This window comes from Pleurodeles waltl, chromosome 1_2, assembly GCF_031143425.1.
Source record: "Pleurodeles waltl isolate 20211129_DDA chromosome 1_2, aPleWal1.hap1.20221129, whole genome shotgun sequence".
NCBI classification, from domain to species: domain Eukaryota; kingdom Metazoa; phylum Chordata; class Amphibia; order Caudata; family Salamandridae; genus Pleurodeles; species Pleurodeles waltl.
Genome location: NC_090437.1, coordinates 986,663,546 through 986,683,759, shown reverse-complemented (window position 1 = coordinate 986,683,759; position 20,214 = coordinate 986,663,546). Strand labels below are relative to the sequence as shown.

Here is a 20,214-nt window from a genome sequence, read left to right as displayed (position 1 = left end):
TACAATACTCCTTGCTTTATCCAGCCAGACTAAGAGTGATACTGGAGGGGAAGACCACCTTCCTACAGGTCCTCGGAGGAAGCGTGGGACTGGCTCGTGAAGAATGGACCTCAGGGGGGGCAGCCTGCGAACCCGGGAGCGATGGGGAGTCGGACCCGCCGGTCCCGGAGGACGCGGGGTCCCGGGGGTCGCCCGCGGCTGACAGACACAGAAAGAAAAAGGCAAAAGGGCGGCCCTGGAGGCGGCGGCCCGAGTGAGTGGAGGTGCAACTCCCCCGGAAGGCTTGGGGGACGAGTCGGACGATAGGATGGTGTCCTCAGCTGGAGAAACGAGCGGTTCGACATGTGCCCCCAGGGTGACACCGCAGACTGCTGACGAACTCGGATAACTCCAGCGCATGGGGGCCCGGAGACACGGTGCAACGACCGAACGAGAGGCCTCTCCGGAGCTGGCCACCCCCCAACCCAAAACCTCACCTGTCCACTTAAGCTGGCGAGAACTGTAGTGATATGTTTGAACAAGTTGCACTGTTGCATAGTTGTCTGGGCTGCCCACAGTTTGGTAGGGGCCCTGGGGAGGGGGAGTTGGGGTTTACATTCACAGTTACAAGTTAAAGTGGCAAAATGGTTGGCGATACTTGGCTACAACATGAGTCAGAACACAAGAAGGGGTAAGTTGTGGGCCTGTGGGAACCAGGGGCGCCCTCACCAGGCTATTACACTAAAATGGCGGACTACAATCTCTTAACGTGGAATGTTAGGGGGATGGGCACGCCGGCTAAACGACATAGAATTCGCTCATACTTAAAGAGAAGAGGGGTACAGGTGGCAATGCTACAGGAGACACATTTGACAGCTGGGGAGGTGGAAAAGCTAAGACGAAGGTGGAGGGGTCAAGTGTTTGCCACAGAATACTCAGCATATGCAAGAGGCGTAATGATATGGGTTAGGGCCGGGGTCCCTCTGGTGATAGACTCTTCCAACATAGACTGGGAAGGTAGATATGTGATATTGGAAGGAAGACTGCACAGTACCCCGATTGTTATAAACTGCATTTATGCTCCTAATCATGACCAGATCCCCTTTCTGACTAGATTGTCGAGACAACTTACCCGCCAATGCACAGGGGAATTACTAATGGGGGGGACTTTAATGCAATACTAGACATAAACATGGACAGAACAACACCGCCGCTGCGGGGTGCTGCATCAACTAGAATAGCCAAAAAGCTAAGTGAATGGCTGTGCAACTGGGGGCTGGTGGATGTCTGGCGGGAGCAGCACCCAACGGACAAAGACTACTCATATTATTCGGGCCTACACCGACTACACACTAGAATCGATAGAGTGACATGCACGGCGGGTCTTGCGCGTAACATGATTCATTCCGAGTATCTTGGCCGCACACTGTCGGATCATAATCCCTTGCTGCTGACACTAAGGATTGCGGAAAATAGACCCCCCATACCATCATGGAGGCTGACCCCCGCTGCGCTGGAAGATCAGGCATATAGAGACGCCCTGCGGACCCACCTGGTAGAACATATTAAGATCAATAGTGGATCCACCCCATCCAGGGCTACAAAATGGGAGACACTTAAGGTGGTGAGGAGGGGATTCTGCCTTGGGCAGTCGGTGGGTATGAAGCGCACACTTGAAAGGGAGCTGGCTTCTTTGGAGAGGGAAATGCATGTAGGGGAGCAGAGACAGGGCCCTGAAACCCAGGAGAACGAAGAATATAACCGAGCCAGAAGAGAGCATTCCCGGATTGAGGAACAGCTTAGGTGCCATAGCATGCAAAAATATCTGGCATCACTACAATTAGAGGAAGGTAGATCAGGGAGGCTCTTAGCATGGCTGGTACGACCAAATGGGGGCGGAGAACCCATTACGAGTGTACAGGATAAAGAGGGACTTCGTAGACACAGCCCAGGCCTAATTAACGATGCATTTAAGGAGTACTATATGCACTTGTATAGGAAACCAAGTGACCTAGGGGCGGAGGCCTTTGAGGATCTCCTGCAGCAAATCCCACTCCCAGGACTGAGCCCGGAAGATCGGGACAGTCTGGGGGGACCAGTGACAATGGAAGAGATAAAGGAGGCCATAACGCAACTGGCTCCCGGGAAGACTCCTGGCATGGATGGCCTGCCAATGGACTTCTATAAAAAATATAAGACACTACTGACTCCCCAGCTTGCGGAAATGTACACGGAGGCTCTCCAACGGGCGCAGCTGCCGTGCACGCTCCGTGAGGCCTTGGTGGTGCCGCTCCCCAAGACAAAGAGCAGTGTGGCACTAGTGACTGAATTCCGTCCCTTATCAATGCTGAACAGCTACTTTAAGATCCTTAGCAAGGTCTTGGCCGGCAGATTGCTCCCCCTCATGACCACACTCGTGCACGCAGACCAGAATGGTTTTGTCCCTGGCCGCAGCACGTCGTTGAACTTAAGGCGACTTTTCACTATCTTACATATGCCAGAAGAGGAGAAGCCCCCTGGTGGGGTTTTGCTCGCTGTAGATTTCGAGAAGGCCTTTGACTCGATTAGGTGGGACTACCTTAGGGCCGTGATGTTAAAAATGGGCCTGGGGGAAGACTGGGTGAAATGGGTGGATCTACTGTATTCATCTCCGCTGGCGGGGGTGAAGACGGGCAGAACGATATCCAACACATACCCGGTATATCGGGGAACTAGACAGGGGTGCCCCTTGTCCCCGCTGCTGTTTGCCTTGGCAATTGAACCTCTGGCGGCCCAACTACGACAAGAGGGAGTGGGCAAAGGAATTAAGTGGGGTCCAACTGAACATACTATCTCCCTATATGCTGACGATATACTTGTCTACCTGAGAGATGGAATCAGTGGTCTCCCGTGGGCTCTGGGGATCCTGGAGGTTTTTGGGTGGCTGTCGGGGCTTCGCCTTAACCGAGGCAAAACGTTTGTATTCCCCATGCTCCCAAACTGTACACGCCCTGAAACATGCTCGATAGATGTGAATTGGGCTTTTAAATACCTGGGAATTCAGATATACCATGAGCTGGGCGATCTCAGGGATGGCAACCTGGTTAGGACGCTCCGCTCCTTGCGATCCTCGGTGGGGTTTTGGCGGTCGTTGAAGCTAACAATAATGGCCAGAATTGCGCTGTCAAAAATGATTATGCTTCCCCGCCTCCTCTATTACTTTGCGAATCTACCGTTATGGATCCCCCCGACGTGGTTCCGCGAATTGAACACATTGCTTCGGGAATTGGTGTGGGATGATGGTCGCAGACGTACGGCACTGTCAACCATTTGCAGGCAGACAAGTGCAGGTGGACTGGGGGCCCCTGACTTCGAGGCATACTATCTGGCGTCCCAGCTACAGTGGGTATCCGGCTGGATGATAGGTGCAGAACAGTTGGACCTGTTCACTTCCCACGGTATGTTGGACACAGCACGAATAGTAGCACGAATGACAGGGAGGAAGGACGCCTCCCTCGGAGACAACCTAATGACCACTACCGCAATGGCGTGTTGGAAGAGGTGTGCGAGAAGAACCGGGGCGGGCCCGCCTTACTCTCCGGCACTGCCGTTGTCGGTCCTGGTCGTGGACCCGAAGGAGAAGCAACCAAGGGGCTCAGGCCTGGGTCCATGGACGGGAGTGGGAATAGGGACGGTGGGAGAGCTTTTCAGTGAAGGAGTGATGAGGAACTTCGCCGACCTGGTGAGTGGGGGGGTGCCCCAGGGCCAATTCTTGCTCTTCAGAAGGTTAGTGCATACCCTGAAAGACCACTGGGATACAATCAATGCAGAGCCCCCTGTCCACAAAGTGTTACACCTCCTGTTGACATCGGGCGGAGAACCCCATTTGATCACTAAAATATATCGAGCCCAGATTGAAGCCGCGCTAGATCCCCTGCATGCTCTGAGGGAAAGAAGGGAAAAAACGATCGGACGTGACCTGTCTGAGGCGGAATGGTGTAAGGCTCTAGCTTATCCTCGGGTGGTCTCACGTAACACCCGGCTACGATACATCCAATATAACTATCTACATAGGACGTACCTTACCCCTCACCGACTGTTCCGCATATACAGGGGGACACCTCGGACATGCCCCAGATGTGGCAGCGGGGAGGCGGACTTCGACCATATGGTGTGAAAATGCTCGGTACTACAGGTTGGCTGGGGAGCAGTGGCAGTGTTCGTATCAAGACTATTTGGCATGGAACTGCCGTTGTCCCCCTCTATTTGCCTGCTGGGCCTCGGGAGCGGTACCCCTCGGGGGAAAGTCAGGAGTCGCTTTTTAGACCTCGCTCTGGCCCTATATAAAAGGTTGATCATGAGGGGCTGGAAAGCACCCAGCCACCCCTCGCTTGCTGAATGGAAAAGTGACGTCGCGAAATGGACTAGTACGGAGTTACAGGTTCTGAAGGCTGAGGAGGCCAGGGGCATCCGGCAGACCCCCATGGCCTCAGACTGGGAGGACTTAATGACTAAATGGAACGATCTAGTGACGGGACCAACAACACCCAGCATGGCACCAATAGAAATAGGAACATGAGAGGGGATGAGGTGGGATAGCGGAAACACCCAACAGAGCTGCCCCCGGGGCAGGGCTCTCAACATCAGATAGCCAGTCCGACGGCTGCCCTAGTGACCCACAACAGGACACGAGCAGCGTACGGGGATGGCCACGCATAGGTACAGCGTAGCAAAGGGAGAGTGAAAGAAGATAATCCAGTCCCTCCCACATAATACAATCCCCAGTAGAGGACTTTCCCCAGCTAATGCAGGAGCCACCCATAGGAAGCCACCATGTCTTTTTTCTTCTTTTTTCTTTTTCTTCTTTTGTTTTTACACAGTTTATTATAGAAGTGAGCTGCTATGAGGACGTACACAATAAAAATGTAACACAGAATCACAGAGCATTGGACATATTGAAACAGAAGTGCCAAAGGTTAGACCCAAGGAAGAATTGAGACCTAGTTATGGTCAAAACGAACAATAAGTCAAGGCATGAAACATACTTAACCCCTTCCCCGCCACGGACGTAATGGTTACGTCCATGGCAGCGCCCGTGTGGCGCCATGGACGTAACCATTACGTCCTGAATGCTTCCCTCGGGAGAAGCGCTAGCGCTCCTCCCGAGGGCCGCCCCCCCACCCCCCTAGGTCAGGGCTGACCGGGGAATCCCTTCCCCTTCCACCCCCGACCCCCCCCACCCCCCCCCCTGTGACGTCAGCGCGCGAGCGCGTGCTGATTTGTCACAGGGGCCTCCCTAGTCGCGCTGGAAGCTCTGCTTCCAGCGCGATTGAAAAAGAAATGCAAAAGCATTTCTTTTTCAATCACTTGGGAGGCCCGGAGGGGCTTCAAAGGGAAGGAAAAGTATTTCCTTCCCTTTGAAGTCCCTCCGAGGGTTTCAAAAGCCGGATTGCTTGCAATCCGGCTTTTGAAACCCCACTAGACACCAGGGATTTTTTTTTTTTTCATTGAAATTGACCAAAGGGAGCGACCCCTTGGGCAAGGGTCGCTCCCAGGGGGGGCATTTTTTTGAAAAGGCCTTTTCTGCCCGGGGGCAGATCGGCCTTACTAGGCCGATCTGCCCCCAGGGGGGGCAGAAACCTCTAGGCACCAGGGATAATTTTTTTTTTTTTTTTTTTTCTTTTTTTTTTATTGAGGTGGGGAGCGACCCCTTAGGCAAGGGTCGCTCCCATTGGGGGAAAATTATATTTTGGCCATTTCTGCCCCCCTTGGGGGCAGATTGGCCTATTTTGATGAGGCCAATCTGCCCCCAAGGGGGGTAGAAACCACTAGACACCAGGGTTTTTTTTATTTTTATTATTGTTATTGACAAAAGGGAGCGACCCCTTGGGCAAGGGTCGCTCCCAGGGGGGGCATATTTTTGGGAAGGCCTTTTCTGCCCCCCCTGGGGGCAGATCGGCCTACTATTAGGCCGATCTGCCCCCAGGGGGGGCAGAAACCTCTAGGCACCAGGGACCATTTTTTTTTTTTTGTTTCATTTTTTTTTTGGTGGGGAGCGACCCCTTAGGCAAGGGTCGCTCCCCTTGGGGGAAAATTATATTTTGGCCATTTCTGCCTCCCTTGGGGGCAGATTGGCCTATTTTGATGAGGCCAATCTGCCCCCAAGGGGGGTAGAAACCACTAGACACCAGGGAGTTTTTTCTTTGCGTGAATTTCACGCAAAGGGAGCGACCCCTTAGGCAAGGGTCGCTCCCTGGGGGGGAGGGCAATTTATTTTAGGCCATTTCTGCCCCCCCTGGGGACAGATCGGCCTATTATTAGGCCGAACTGCCCCCCGGGGGGGGGGGGGGGGCAGAACACTCTAGGCGCCAGGGCAATTTTTTTTTTTGTGTTTTTTTTTGTTGTTGTTTCTTTTTTTAGAGATGGGGAGCGACCCATCAGGCAAGGGTCGCTCCCCTGGGGGGGGCAAATTGTATTTAGACCATTTCTGCCCCCCTGGGGGCAGATTGGCCAATTTTAGGTCAATCTGCCCCCAAGGGGGCAGAAACCACTAGGCACCGGGGATTTGTTTTTTGGCGCCAATGTCACGCAGGGGGAGCGACCCCGTAGGCAAGGGTCGCTCCCGGGGGGGGGGGTGGGGGTTGGGGGGGGCAAATTTATTTTAGGCCATTTCTGCCCCCCCGGGGGACAGATCGGCCTATTATTAGGCCGAACTGCCCCCCGGGGGGGGGGCAGAACACTCTAGGCGCCAGGGCAATTTTTTTTTGGTGGTTTTTTTTTTGTTGTTTCTTTTTTTAGAGATGGGGAGCGACCCATCAGGCAAGGGTCGCACCCCTGGGGGGGCAAATTGTATTTAGACCATTTCTGCCCCCCTGGGGGCAGATTGGCCAATTTTAGGTCAATCTGCCCCCAAGGGGGCAGAAACCACTAGGCACCGGGGATTTGTTTTTTGGCGCCAATGTCACGCAGGGGGAGCGACCCCGTAGGCAAGGGTCGCTCCCGGGGGGGGGGGGGGGGGGAGGATTGTGTTGGGGGGGCAAATTTATTTTAGGCCATTTCTGCCCCCCCGGGGGGCAGATCGGCGTATTATTAGGCTGATCTGCCCCCGGGGGGCAGAAACCTCTAGGCGCCAGGGGAATTTTTCTTTTTTTTCTTTTTTTTTTTTTTTTTTTTTTTTAGAGATGGGGAGCGACCCATCAGGCAAAAGTCGCTCCCCTGGGGGACAAATTGTATTTAGGCCATTTCTGCCCCCCTTGGGGGCAGATTGGCTGAGTTTAGGTCAACCTGCCCCCAAGGGGGCAGAAACCACTAGGCACCGGGGATTTGTTTTTTGGTGCCAATGTCACGCAGGGGGAGCGACCCCGTAGGCAAGGGTCGCTCCCGGCGGGGGAGGGTGGGGGCTGGGGGGGCAAATTTATTTTAGGGCATTTCTGTCCCCCCCCCCCCCCCCGGGGCCGGCTGAGCTACAGGCCAAACACCACAGGTAGGCACCTTGCAAAAACACCTCTGTTTTCTGTGAAAAAATATGTTGTGTCCACGTTGTGTTTTGGGCCATTTCCTTTTGTGGGCGCTAGGCCTACCCACAGAAGTGATGTACCATTTTTATCGAGAGACTTAGGGGAACGCTGGGTGGAAGGAAATTTGTGGCTCCTCTCAGATTCCAGAACTTTCTGTCACCGAAATGAGAGGAAAAAGTGTTTTTTGGGCCAAATTTTGATGTTTGCAAAGGATTCTGGGTAACATAACCTGGTCAGAGCCCCGCAAGTCACCCCATCTTGGATTCCCCTGGGTTTCTAGTTTTCAAAAATGCACTGGTTTGCTAGGTTTCCTCAGGTGTCGGCTGAGCTACAGGCCAAAATCCACAGGTAGGCACTGCTTTTTATAAAAAAATGTGATGTGTCCACGTTGTGTTTTGGGCCCTTTCCTTTCGTGGGCGCTAGTCCTACCCACACAAGTGATGTATCATTTTTATCGGGAGACTTGGGGGAACGCTGGGTAGAAGGAAATTTGTGGCTCCTCTCAGATTCCAGAACTTTCTGCCACAGAAATGTGAGTAACATGTGTATTTTTAGCCAAATTTTGAGGTTTGCAAAGGATTCTGGGTAACAGAACCTGGTCCGAGCCCCGCAAGTCACCCCTCCTTGGATTCCCCTAGGTCTCTAGTTTTCAGAAATGCACAGGTTTGGTAGGTTTCCCTAGGTGCCGGCTGAGCTAGAGGCCAAAATCTAGAGGTAGGCACTTCGCAAAAAACACCTCTGTTTTTTTACAAAATTTAGGATGTGTCCACGTTGCGCTTTGGGGTGTTTCCTGTCGCGGGCGCTAGGCCTACCCACACAAGTGAGGTATCATTTTTATCGGGTGACGTGGGGGAACGCTGGGTGGAAGGACATTTGTGGCTCCTCTCAGATTCCAGAACTTTCTGCCACAGAAATGTGAGGAACATGTGTTTTTTTAGCCAAATTTTGAGGTTTGCAAAGGATTCTGGGTAACAGAACCTGGTCCGAGCCCCGCAAGTCACCCCTCCTTGGATCCCCCTAGGTCTCTAGTTTTCAGAAATGCACAGGTTTGGTAGGTTTCCCTAGGTGGCGGCTGAGCTAGAGGCCAAAATCTACAGGTAGTCACTTTGCTAAAAACAGCTCTGTTTTCTGTGATATGTCCACGTTGTGTTTTGGGGCATATCCTGTCGCGGGCGCTAGGCCTACCCACACAAGTGAGGTATCATTTTTATCGGGAGACGTGGGGGAACGCTAGGTGGAAGGAAATTTGTGGCTCCTCTCAGATTCCAGAACTTTCTGCCACAGAAATGTGAGGAACATGTGTTTTTTTAGCCAAATTTTGAGGTTTGCAAAGGATTCTGGGTAACCGAACCTGGTCCGAGCCACACAAGTCACCCCTCCTTGGATTCCCCTAGGTCTCTAGTTTTCAGAAATGCACAGGTTTGGTAGGTTTCCCTAGGTGGCGGCTGAGCTACAGGCCAAAATCTACAGGTAGTCACTTTGCTAAAAACAGCTCTGTTTTCTGTGATGTGTCCAGGTTGTGTTTTGGGGCATATCCTGTCGCGGGCGCTAGGCCTACCCACACAAGTGAGGTATCATTTTTATCGGGAGACGTGGGGGAACGCTAGGTGGAAGGAAATTTGTGGCTCCTCTCAGATTCCAGAACTTTCTGCCACAGAAATGTGAGGAACATGTGTTTTTTTAGCCAAATTTTGAGGTTTGCAAAGGATTCTGGGTAACCGAACCTGGTCCGAGCCACACAAGTCACCCCTCCTTGGATTCCCCTAGGTCTCTAGTTTTCAGAAATGCACAGGTTTGGTAGGTTTCCCTAGGTGGCGGCTGAGCTACAGGCCAAAATCTACAGGTAGTCACTTTGCTAAAAACAGCTCTGTTTTCTGTGATGTGTCCAGGTTGTGTTTTGGGGCATATCCTGTCGCGGGCGCTAGGCCTACCCACACAAGTGAGGTATCATTTTTATCGGGAGACTTGGGGGAATGCTGGGTGGAAGGAAATTTGTCGCTCCTCTCAGATTCCAGAACTTTCTGCCACAGAAATGTGAGGAACATGTGTTTTTTTAGCCAAATTTTGAGGTTTGCAAAGGATTCTGGGTAACAGAACCTGGTCCGAGCCACACAAGTCATCCTCCTTGGATTCCCCTAGGTCTCTAGTTTTCAGAAATGCACAGGTTTGGTAGGTTTCCCTAGGTGGCGGCTGAGCTAGAGGCCAAAATCTACAGGTAGTCACTTTGCTAAAAACAGCTCTGTTTTCTGTGATGTGTCCACGTTGTGTTTTGGGGTATATCCTGTCGCGGGCGCTAGGCCTACCCAAACAAGTGAGGTATCATTTTTATCGGGAGACTTGGGGGAACATAGAATAGCAAAACAAGTGTTATTGCCCCTTGTCTTTCTCTACATTTATTCCTTCCAAATATAGGGGTGTCTGTAAAAAAGACATCTATTTGAGAAATTCCATGTAATTCACGTGCTACTATGGTCACCCCGGAATTCAGAGATGTGCAAATAACCACTGCTCCTCAACACCTTATCTTGTGCCCTTTTTGGAAATGCAAAGGTTTTCTTGATAGCTATTTTTTACTCCTTATATTTCAGCAAATGAATTACTGTATACCCGGTATAGAATGAAAACGCACTGCAGGGTGCAGCTCATTTATTGGCTCTGGGTTCCTCGGGTTCTTGATGAACCTACAAACCCTATATATCCCCGCAACCAGAGGAGTCCAGCAGACGTAACGGTATATTGCTTTCGATAATCTGACATTGCAGGGAAAAGTTACAGAGTAAAAAGTAGAGAAAAATTGATGTTTTTTTCACCTCAATTTCAATATTTTTCTTTTTCAGCTGTTATTTTCTATAGGAAACCCTTGTAGGATCTACACAAATGACCCCTTGCTGAATTCAGAATTTTGTCTACTTTTCAGAAATGTTTAGGTTTCTGGGATCCAGCATTGGTTTCATGACCATTCCTGTCACTGACTGGAAGGAGGCTGAAAGCACAAAAAATTGCACAAATGGGGTATGCCCCAGTAAAATGCCAAAATTGTGTTGAAGAATTGGGTTTTCGGATTCAAGTCTGCCTGTTCCTGAAAGCTGGGAAGCTGCTGAGTTTAGCACCGCAAACCCTTTGTTGATGCCATTTTCAGGGGAAAAACCACAAGCCTTCTTCTGCAGCCACTTTTTCCAATTTTTTTGAAAAAAACAAAATTTTCCCTGTATTTTGGCCAATTTCTTGGCCTCTTTCAGGGGAACCCACAAAGTCTGGGTACCTCCAGAATCCCTAGGATGTTGGAAAAAAAAGGACGCAAATTTGGCTTGGTTAGCTTATGTGGACAAAAAGTTATGCGGGCCTAAGCGCAAACTGCCCCAAATAGGCAAAAAAAGGCCTGGCACAGGAGGGGGAAAAGGCCTGGCAGCGAAGTGGTTAAGGATCAGTATGCATATGTACCGTTTAAATGATGTGCATGACAAGAACAAGAGGTTACCACAGATGGATATGTATAATGTAAAGCAGTGAAATGTTAATAAAAAATATTTTAAAAAAACAAAACAAAAAAAAAGTAGGACACCCTCCCATGGAACCTCATAGCAAAGGAAAATTGTACTTGTGGCACATCAGATAATACAAAAAATTGTGAAACTATTTAGGAACCGTTGGTGAAATACCATACGGGCATTTTCTTCATGAATCAAGGCGTTGAGCCTGTTTTAAAATTAGAGTTTCTTGAAATAACATCTTGAGCGAACTCAGAAGTGAAAAATAACAATAGAATTGTTATTATAAAGACGAAGAGTTAAGGATAACACGTTTTTAGTTTTGATGTTTCACTCATTAGAACACTGGCATCAATACTTTTTGGGTGCATCAAAAACACCTCACGATGGGAGGGGTGGTTAGGGGAGGTTTTTTATTTAACTGTAAACATTATTTACACATTACATTGAGTAGCAATGTTAAGGATGTATCCTTTGTAAAGAAAACTATCATTGGACTGATTGCTATCCCATTGTATATCTGTATTAAATATGACACTTAAAACATAATAAAAGCTGTTATGTTATTAAGAACAATATGTCACAGACAACCTCACGTGCCATGTCATCCTGGTGTCCACAGCCTTGCAAATGTGATGTGCTGTGTTTCTCTTCCCAGTCAATAAAAGCTTTGAACTGAGCCATTTGGTGATGCAGTTCTATCTCTGCCCATATATGGCAGGGTAGCCACAGCTTGGAAGTATCAGACACTCAGTGTATAGTACAATAGATCAACCTGAAAGCAATGCTATTCCACATCTGACACGATTGAGACCGTGGAATTAGCCCAGTCAGACAAAGGCAAGACAGAGTACCTTACCTTGATAAGTGAAAATACAGCATGAAATTCATATAAAATTGTTACCTTACATTATGTTTTTCTTTACTTACATGCTGCCATAAAATGCACATTTATATGTGTAATCTGCATCTTTTTAACTGGCCGTTTGTTCCAGCTGAGGATACCATTTGTATTTCTGTATACATGGATAATTACCTGGGTGGCATAGCAATAGGCACCTGTGTCCACATGAAGGTTTAAATTCTTTTTCACACACTTGACCACATGAGTGAGGTACAAGCCATGGGTCCACCGATGGGTCTTCCACTTTTCCACAGTAGCAGTAGTATCTACTAGGGGTGTCAACACGCTGGTACTCGAAGCGACATTTGGGACTAAGAGCAGAGAGAGAGGACATATGGAATATTTAAAAAACATTAACATACAGTTCTGTGTGCTAAAAAACAAATCAGTGCATTAAACTGTTATATTACAGTAGAACTAAGACAAACGAATGCTATTGTTATAACTATAGAATAGAACAGAATGAAGAAAAATGAAGGTTATAATTACAATTATAGAAGCAAGAATTTTGAACTACCACATATCACAACCCTACAATAGCATTTAATGAAGGACTGCACTTTTTTTTTATCATTGTATAATCAAAGGTAAGCAATAGAAAACCAAAGTATTTCTCATACCATAGGAACGAGACATGAGTACTCAAACACTGCTTAACAGAGGTGGTCAAATATTTGAAAAATTGAGTAACAACCTTACAAGAAATGTGTTTTAATTTCTTCTAGAAAAAATGAGAAAACGTTTTAGTATATCCTAGAAAATCTGTACCAACAGCGGACACAAGTTACACTGATATATGTATGAAACATGGAGGGTTTCTGCCCTTTGTGAATTTGTACCCCTAACAACACACGTTTTTCACATGCAGTAATAGGCGATAGCAGAGGGCAGACTGTGGAATGACTATTATAATGGCACCTTGTCTGATATGTCAGTTAGGCTGAGCAGCTGCCATCCTCACTAGGTGTCTGGGTAGTGAATTTGACCAGCTCTACTCACTTAGGGCCACATGTACGAAGCATTTTGCATATTGCAAATGGCGAATTGGGCCATTTGCGATGCGCAAAATGCAATTTGGGATGTACAGACCCATTTTTGTGATTCGGTAATCTATTTACTGAATCGCAAAAAGGGTTTGCGAGTCGCAATTAGGAAGGGGTGTTCCCTTCCTAATTGCGAGTCGCAGTCCCATGTATGATTGTTTTGTGACCGCGAATGCGGTCGCAAAACAATTGCAGTTAGCACCAGTTTCAAACTGGTGCTAACCCATTCACAAACGGGAAGGGGTCCCCAATGAGAACCCTTCCCCTTTGTGAACGGCGGCAAAAACATTTTTTCAGAGCACCACTCTGAAAAAATGAAAAGAAGACTTTTTATTTTTTGTTTTTGAAATGCATCTCGTTTTCCTTTAAGGAAAACTGTCTGCATTCCAAAAAGAAAAACCTGCTTTATTTAAAAGCAGTCACAGATATGGTGGTCTGCTGTCTCCAGCAGGCCACCATCCCTGTGAGGGCGGCCATTCTCAATGGGGTCGCAAATTGGGGTCAATATTTATGAGGTAGGTCATTTGGAACCCCTTGCCAACCGCAACACTGTTGTACATAAGGTTTTGTGGCTCGCTCTGACTCGCAATTTGCAAGTCGCAAAACCTGTATTTCGTACATGTGGCCCTTAGTTTCTAACCAATTTTTGCGAATCATGAAAAGAGTCATTATAGTAAATTCATATCAGAGTCAGTGACAGGAGTTTTGGTGCCATATGTTCATTGCTGCTGGAGCAGTTGCATCTCTATGGCCTCTGTCACTTCACATTTCCTTTAGATGCTTCCACTCTGCCTGAAAATTCTGTTCATGGAGTGGCACAGGTTACTAAATCTAGAGCTACACTTTCATGTCTGCACACCAGAGAACAACAAAGTTAACTTTATCTCCTATGTCCTCCTATTGACATAATGGAATCCCTTTCCCTAAAGGTGGCAGCTGCTGCCTGAGACAGAAAGGTGGCATCTTCACGACTTGCAAAAACAACAAGGTGATGGATGAAATGCTTGAATTAAGCTCAGCCACTGGGACTCGCTTGGGGTCGCACTCCAATCCATCGTTGTTTTTGCCAACTGTGCCAGCCCATTTTGGTTCAGGCATATGCAAATCAATTGTGACCCTGCTCCCCATGGAAACAGTGCAGCCTGAACTCTCAGGCCAGGTACTCCCTGGACCTGAAACAAGCATCCTGGGACCGGTTTCAGGGTATCACCCCTCATCAGACAAGCTAGCTTGAATCCAGTGGTACAGTGAGCCCGGGACCCACATCTGGGCATACCTGGTACATTTATGGCACCAAATGCAAAAACAACATGGTGATGGATGGAATCCCTGAATTTATCTCAGCCACTGACAGTTGCTCGGGGCTGCATCCCAACCCATCGGCAAGCAAATAAAAATTATAGATTTAAAGCCAGATCTGTGACTGGGGGTGAATGTTTGGTATTGCTCAGCATTCCATCCATCATGTGTTCTTTCTGCATCTTCTTGTCTTGGCCAGGTACCATCTGTACTGCTACTGTGCAATGCAGAAATGCACGAAGGTGCTTCCAGTCATCAGGCTATTTTCAGCACATACTAACAAACAAGATACAGAGTTGCAAAAACAAACCAAAATTCTAAGTGAAACACAAAATCACTACATCTGGATATGTTCTCCTAAATATGACTTATGTGAGAGTATTTGGCACACAATGGCATCTATAGCAACAGTGTTAAAAACAAGATTCTTACTTTCATTCCACCTTAATCTCTTGAAACTTACAGAAAAAAAAAAAAGTTTTAAAAAACTGCTGGTATCATACCAATGCCATGGATAATCTTTCTTTCCAAAATCATCATCTGTAATAGAGGAGACAAGAAAAACGCTGTCCTTCGCCCACTTCTGGATGCAGGGCATATGGAAGACACAGAAACATCCGGAACAACTCCACACCTAAGAAGAAGTTATTGATTACTGACGGGCAGACTTATTGCAGCAGTCATATTCTCTAACAAGGAAATCAACGTCTTGTATCTGACCGCGCTCACTTCACCTCAATGACTACTGTATCTCATAACACCGATAGCATTGTAAAAATGTGTGACATTCAAACAAGGGCTAAAAGTACAACACTTTACAGACTGTGCATTTACTTTTTCAGCATTGTTACAGTAGACTGCTTTTCCCTTTCTGCTAAATTCCTCAGAATTTTGCACTTCATGGGCATCCAACTAGGCATCTGCCATTGGATAAAGTATATTTTCGAAGCAATATATTTTATATTACATCATCAGAAATGCATGAATAATCTGTATTAAGTAGCAATAAAATAGAGGTAAACCTTAGACCCAATTAAACATCTGCACTCTGTACAACAAGACAATATAAGAAAAAATGCATATTGCATAAACTGAACCTAAAGCTCTCTCCTTTATTCACATTAACAATTCATTACCCAATAACAGTAGCTCAGGTTTTCCATTCGCCCCCACCTTTCAAACATCAGTTCTTTGATTGACAGTTCACGTGATCCTTGGAACCAATCTTCACACACTGGCTCCATCTTAACCTTCCATAAATACAAAATATGTTCCCATTCCTAAAGTATGATGTATCCATTTCAGAAGAGGTGAAGTCAGAGCCATGGAGAGGTTGGAAGGAGCCCTAATACTATTATCATAGTGCATTATAACAGTCAAGTCGTATATAAACTGAATCCTTGAAAAACATCTTGTGTAAACTATTTTACTGTCACAAAATCACTGTATGTGCTCAATGAACCAAACTTCTGTGGCTGCACCAGCACTGATCAGATTCCAAAGGTTTAGCGAAACATTTTCAAAGTGAGGAATTCAATCAGATCTAAATTAGTTTTTTTAGGTCTCAAGGCCAATTCTAGCTCACTAACAACCAAAATGAGGCATATGTTTCCCACTGTTTCACAGAAAGTTCTGAGCCAAGCTCCTCACTCTGAATCTCTGTACATCAATCTCAGCAGAAGCAGCTGTTAATGTACTTATAACCGAGGGACCTTTTAAATATTGTTCTATTTCAATCTGAAACAAAGTTGGTGGATCGCAAAAGTAAACATTTGTCATTTATGTTGCCTTATTATGAGCCTGCTCTGTCCAAAAATCTTCGAAGCGGGAGGAGATAGATGCACATTTCAGGTGTGGAGTGCAGGGAGTAAGCTTGACGATCAGTAAAGTGCTCCAAACGTAGTGATGTTGCAAAGCATGCCATGATCTTAGAGAGAATGAGTATTCTCCACGCCAAGCAATGAGAGGAGGCCCTAAATGTTCCTGAATGTGTGCAGACAGCAAGCCATGTAATCTGGCTGGTTGTACTATACAAGTCAATATTTCAAGCACATTCCTTATGAAAGAGTGAAACTTAAATTCCTCAAATTAATTTTTATGTGATCTTTGATAGTATTTGGGACAGAGAACTGCACTGAGCAAGCAAAACAATTGAGCGAGAATTCATTGTGTTTATTTTTGTACTGGGTGGTGGCACAGGGGTTGCTGGGGGTGGAGAGAGGGAAGGAGGCTGCAGGCAAACAAAAAATGCATGGTTCCTCACTTTGCCAATGAACCAAGTGGCCTATCCCCTTTTTCCAAGATTTAGCTGTTAGAAGTAATAGTCAGAGGGGCAGATTGGAGAGGTGCAGATTGTTCTGGACTGGAGTGGGGCAGATTGGAGTGAGGCAGATTGTTTTGTAGTGGAGTGTGGGACATTTGTTTGGATTGGATTGGGGGAGATTGTTTTGGAATGGAACAAGCAGATTGTTTTGGATTGGAGTGGGGCAGATTGTTTTGGATTGCAGTGATTGTTTTGGGGCAGATTGAAGTGGGGCCAAATGGAGTGAGGCTGACTGTTTTGGATTGGAATGGGGTGGTGTGGGGTTGATTGGACTGGGGTGAGGTTGGATTGAGGTATATTGGATTGAGGTGGATTGGACTGGGGCCGATTGCGGTGGGGCAGATTGTTTTGAGCTGGAGTAGGGTGAATTGCGGTAGGGCAGACTGTTTTAGATTGGAGTCGCAATTAAAGTGCGACGGATTGTGGCGGACAGATTGGAGTGGGAAAAATTAGAGCGGGCAGATTGTTTTCAATTCAAGTGGGTCAATTTGGAGTGGAGCAGATTGGAGTTGGGCAGATGGTTGTTGACTGGAGGGGGGATTGAAGCCGACTGGAGTGGGGCTGACTGTTCACATGCCTTCTGTTTGTAGGGCCCTAAAAGTTAAAAAGAAGTACCTCACTCACATCGAGAGCAGTGGACTGGCACTGATTAAGTTCAATCAATCAGTGCTTGGTCCCTGCTCCACAGACAAGGACAGAAATTATATTTAGCAATAGTGACGAATGATGAAGCTTTGAAAAAGAGTGCCATAGGGCACTATCTTAAGTCATCCACCTCCGGTTGAGTTTTTTAGGCACATAAGCATTGGCTGTGCACGTCAGAATAAATGCACACCTATGAAGTACACAACAGCTGCTAATGTAGAGCCTCGACTATAACTGCGCCCTCTATACACAACACATTGATCAATGAAAATGTATTTAAACCAGATAAAGCTATTGAAAAGATTATTTTAACAGTGTAGTACAGAATTTGGACATGAACCTTTAAGTTGGAGAATAATGAGCCAGGCAGCAAAAACTGCATTTTCCCACAGAGACTTTATTTTAGTGAACAGGCTCCAGATTGTGAAAATAATAGGTGAATTCCCATTATTTTACATTTTGGCCAAGTGCTAGAAGCACATGTAACTTAAATGTAACATAAATCTGGTAGCAGTCGGTTAGCCATGGCCAGTGTAATCTTAACAGGACTTATGGAAACTGCCTTACACAGCCACTACATATAGATAGGAGAGTCCACCAGAATGTTAACAAATGGCAGAAAAAATGACCCTACTGCCAGGGGGACATGCACACCCAAGTGGTAAAGTGCAATTTTGTCAAAGGATTCAAAACTTACTGCACCACAGCTGCCTTTAACCTGAGCTGTTGAGTGCAAGGTCTTTGAAAAAGGGAGCACGTTGTGCCAGCAAGACCTAACAGACCTGCATCACAGTTCAGCAAAGTCACCAGTCCCTTCCAATAAGAATGTAAATTTGCCATTATAAGTGTGCATGCATCTGCGCCGAGCCGACCAGGACTTAACATACAGAAAAAAAGCTATAAAAGGATGTGGCCTTAGATGCCATGGTTCAAAAAATGAACAAGGTGAAAAAAGAAACACTCATATTAAAGCCACATCATGAAAAATGGATAGTCAAATAAAAAGATAAAGATATAAATGAAAGTGTGTTATTTGTTTATTAGTGGGTGGGGGGAGGGTCGGGGGCAAAGCTGAAGCAAAAGCTTGGCAGGAAAAAGCACACGGATAAGGAATAAGGAGCAGAGGACCAGATCCATAAGGATGAGAGACTAATGCAGAGTGCAAGGGGACTGAAGCACACATCAAAGACAAATGGAAATGACATGCACTCTTGTGAAGTGCTCAACTCATAATAAAAACATAGTTGCTTGAACACAAGAAGTCATGAAAGAATAGGAACTGCCATTGTGAAAGGTGGTAAACAGGCCTGGCTCTATGGGAGGGACAAAGAGCTGCAGGGGCTTAAACAAAAAAGGTAGCAAATAAAACACAAGCAAATGTGAATGACGAAAGGCAGAGCCAATGGTAAGAAAAGGGCACAACACACTCTAGGTCTGCTGACAGCGTGTCCCCAATATGTCTTCCGCAGCCAGACAGTTGTACTGTCTGATAAGCTTCAACCTAAATAGTAGTATTTATGTACAAACACAAAGTGAAATACAGCAGACTACAAATAATATACACAGTCTTCGTAAGACTGGCACTCTATCATTGTCCAGTTAAGATGTCGAGTCGAGTCGAGTCCTTGTATAAGGACTGTGGCTATTTTACTGGGTAGGCCCCTCTAGTGAGTATGGGTCTCAAAAGTTCCACAATGTCTTTTTCACAAGTTAAAGTTTCCCAGCGCTGCTGTGCTATAGTCAGAGCAAGTTCGCACTGAAGCTCTGAGCATTTTGATCAGTCTTACCTGCTCGTACTGCTTTTGCAATATGGAAGACCCGAGCGTATTTGCGTCCTGGCGATAAGCAGTAGCCTGAATACTGCAGGCGAGGAGGAAGGCTTCCATGCCATTCCTCCAGCTGTGCCTACCTTATTCCTGCTTCAGGTCTCAGGTGGCTTCTAGTTTGTGGTGGTTGGGTTGTTTTCTCTGCTTAAACAGGTCACAGCCCGCTATGCTTCACTTTCCCATGCTGCTCAAGGGTAACAGCCCTATCTCTTCACCATGGGGAAGGGGGAAGACAGACCTCTCCAACCTTGTTCACGAGTAGCTGTGATTTTGAAATTGTGGTTGTATACTCGTGGGAGATAAAATGGGGGTGACGAGGAGAGATCAGTTCTGTATTTTATGTTTTTTTTTTCCAGTTTACTTAAGAGGGAGGGTAGAGCAGACACATCACAAATGGATTCATGGTAGGCAAATGTATGGGTGCTGTTTCACATCATACCAATGCCACAAACCAGGCCCTTAGATATACAATATTATTTTTTAACAAGGAATGTCAATGGGCTGGGGAACAAGGTCAAATGTGGGCCAGTATTAAAATATATCCACTGCCTAAAGCTTCTCGAGGAAACACATCTCCTAGGTCACATTGTTGATTTCTGGGCAAGGGCGCATATATCACTTTGGCACATGCAGGCTACAGGATCGAGGGGTGTAACTTTATTGTTAAAAAATAATGCTCTCTTTCAGGTAATGCGCACATGGATTGATCCACACAGCAGGTATCTGAGGGGGAGGGTGTTTGAGGGGATCTAGGGTCTCTGAGTGTCAATGCATCCCCCCCAGCTCTAAGCACCCACACTTGGAAAGGTAGCAGCTATTCTACTAAAAACGGACTCTTCTTTACACATCATAGGCGGGGATTTCAATGATGTCCTGGTGCCTTATCTGGACCATTCTGGATCCGCCGCAGTGCCCACCAGGGACACACCTCTTACTCAGTTTGTATCCATGCTGGGTCTGTCAGATCTATAGAAACGCCAACACCCAAAAGAGAGATGTTACGGGTATTTTTTGGGGTCATATGGAGTCTTCTATAGGCTGGACTATGTTTGCACGAGCGGGTGAGATCGGTAATGTATAAAGGGCTAATTGTCTGGCACAGGAGTCTTTGGGCCAGTAACTCCTCTGGGTCTCTGTGAGCAGAAGCGACCAAGCACTAGCTGGAAAATGAACCCTTGGGAACTGGGAGACAAAGCAGTGATCTTGGAGCT

General features: G+C 46.9%; 1 protein-coding gene across 1 annotated transcript in view; it reads right to left on the bottom strand.

Annotated features, from left to right (window-relative positions):
• The window catches only part of NFXL1 (nuclear transcription factor, X-box binding like 1), a 588,746-nt gene that overhangs the window by 483,857 nt on the left and 84,675 nt on the right, over positions 1-20,214 (bottom strand). The window contains exons 5-6 of the mRNA XM_069201637.1: positions 14,713-14,843; positions 12,000-12,178 (exon numbers count right to left, since the gene is read on the bottom strand). Coding sequence (XP_069057738.1) covers positions 12,000-12,178; positions 14,713-14,843 — 310 coding nt within the window. The remainder of the gene's footprint in view (positions 1-11,999; positions 12,179-14,712; positions 14,844-20,214) is intronic.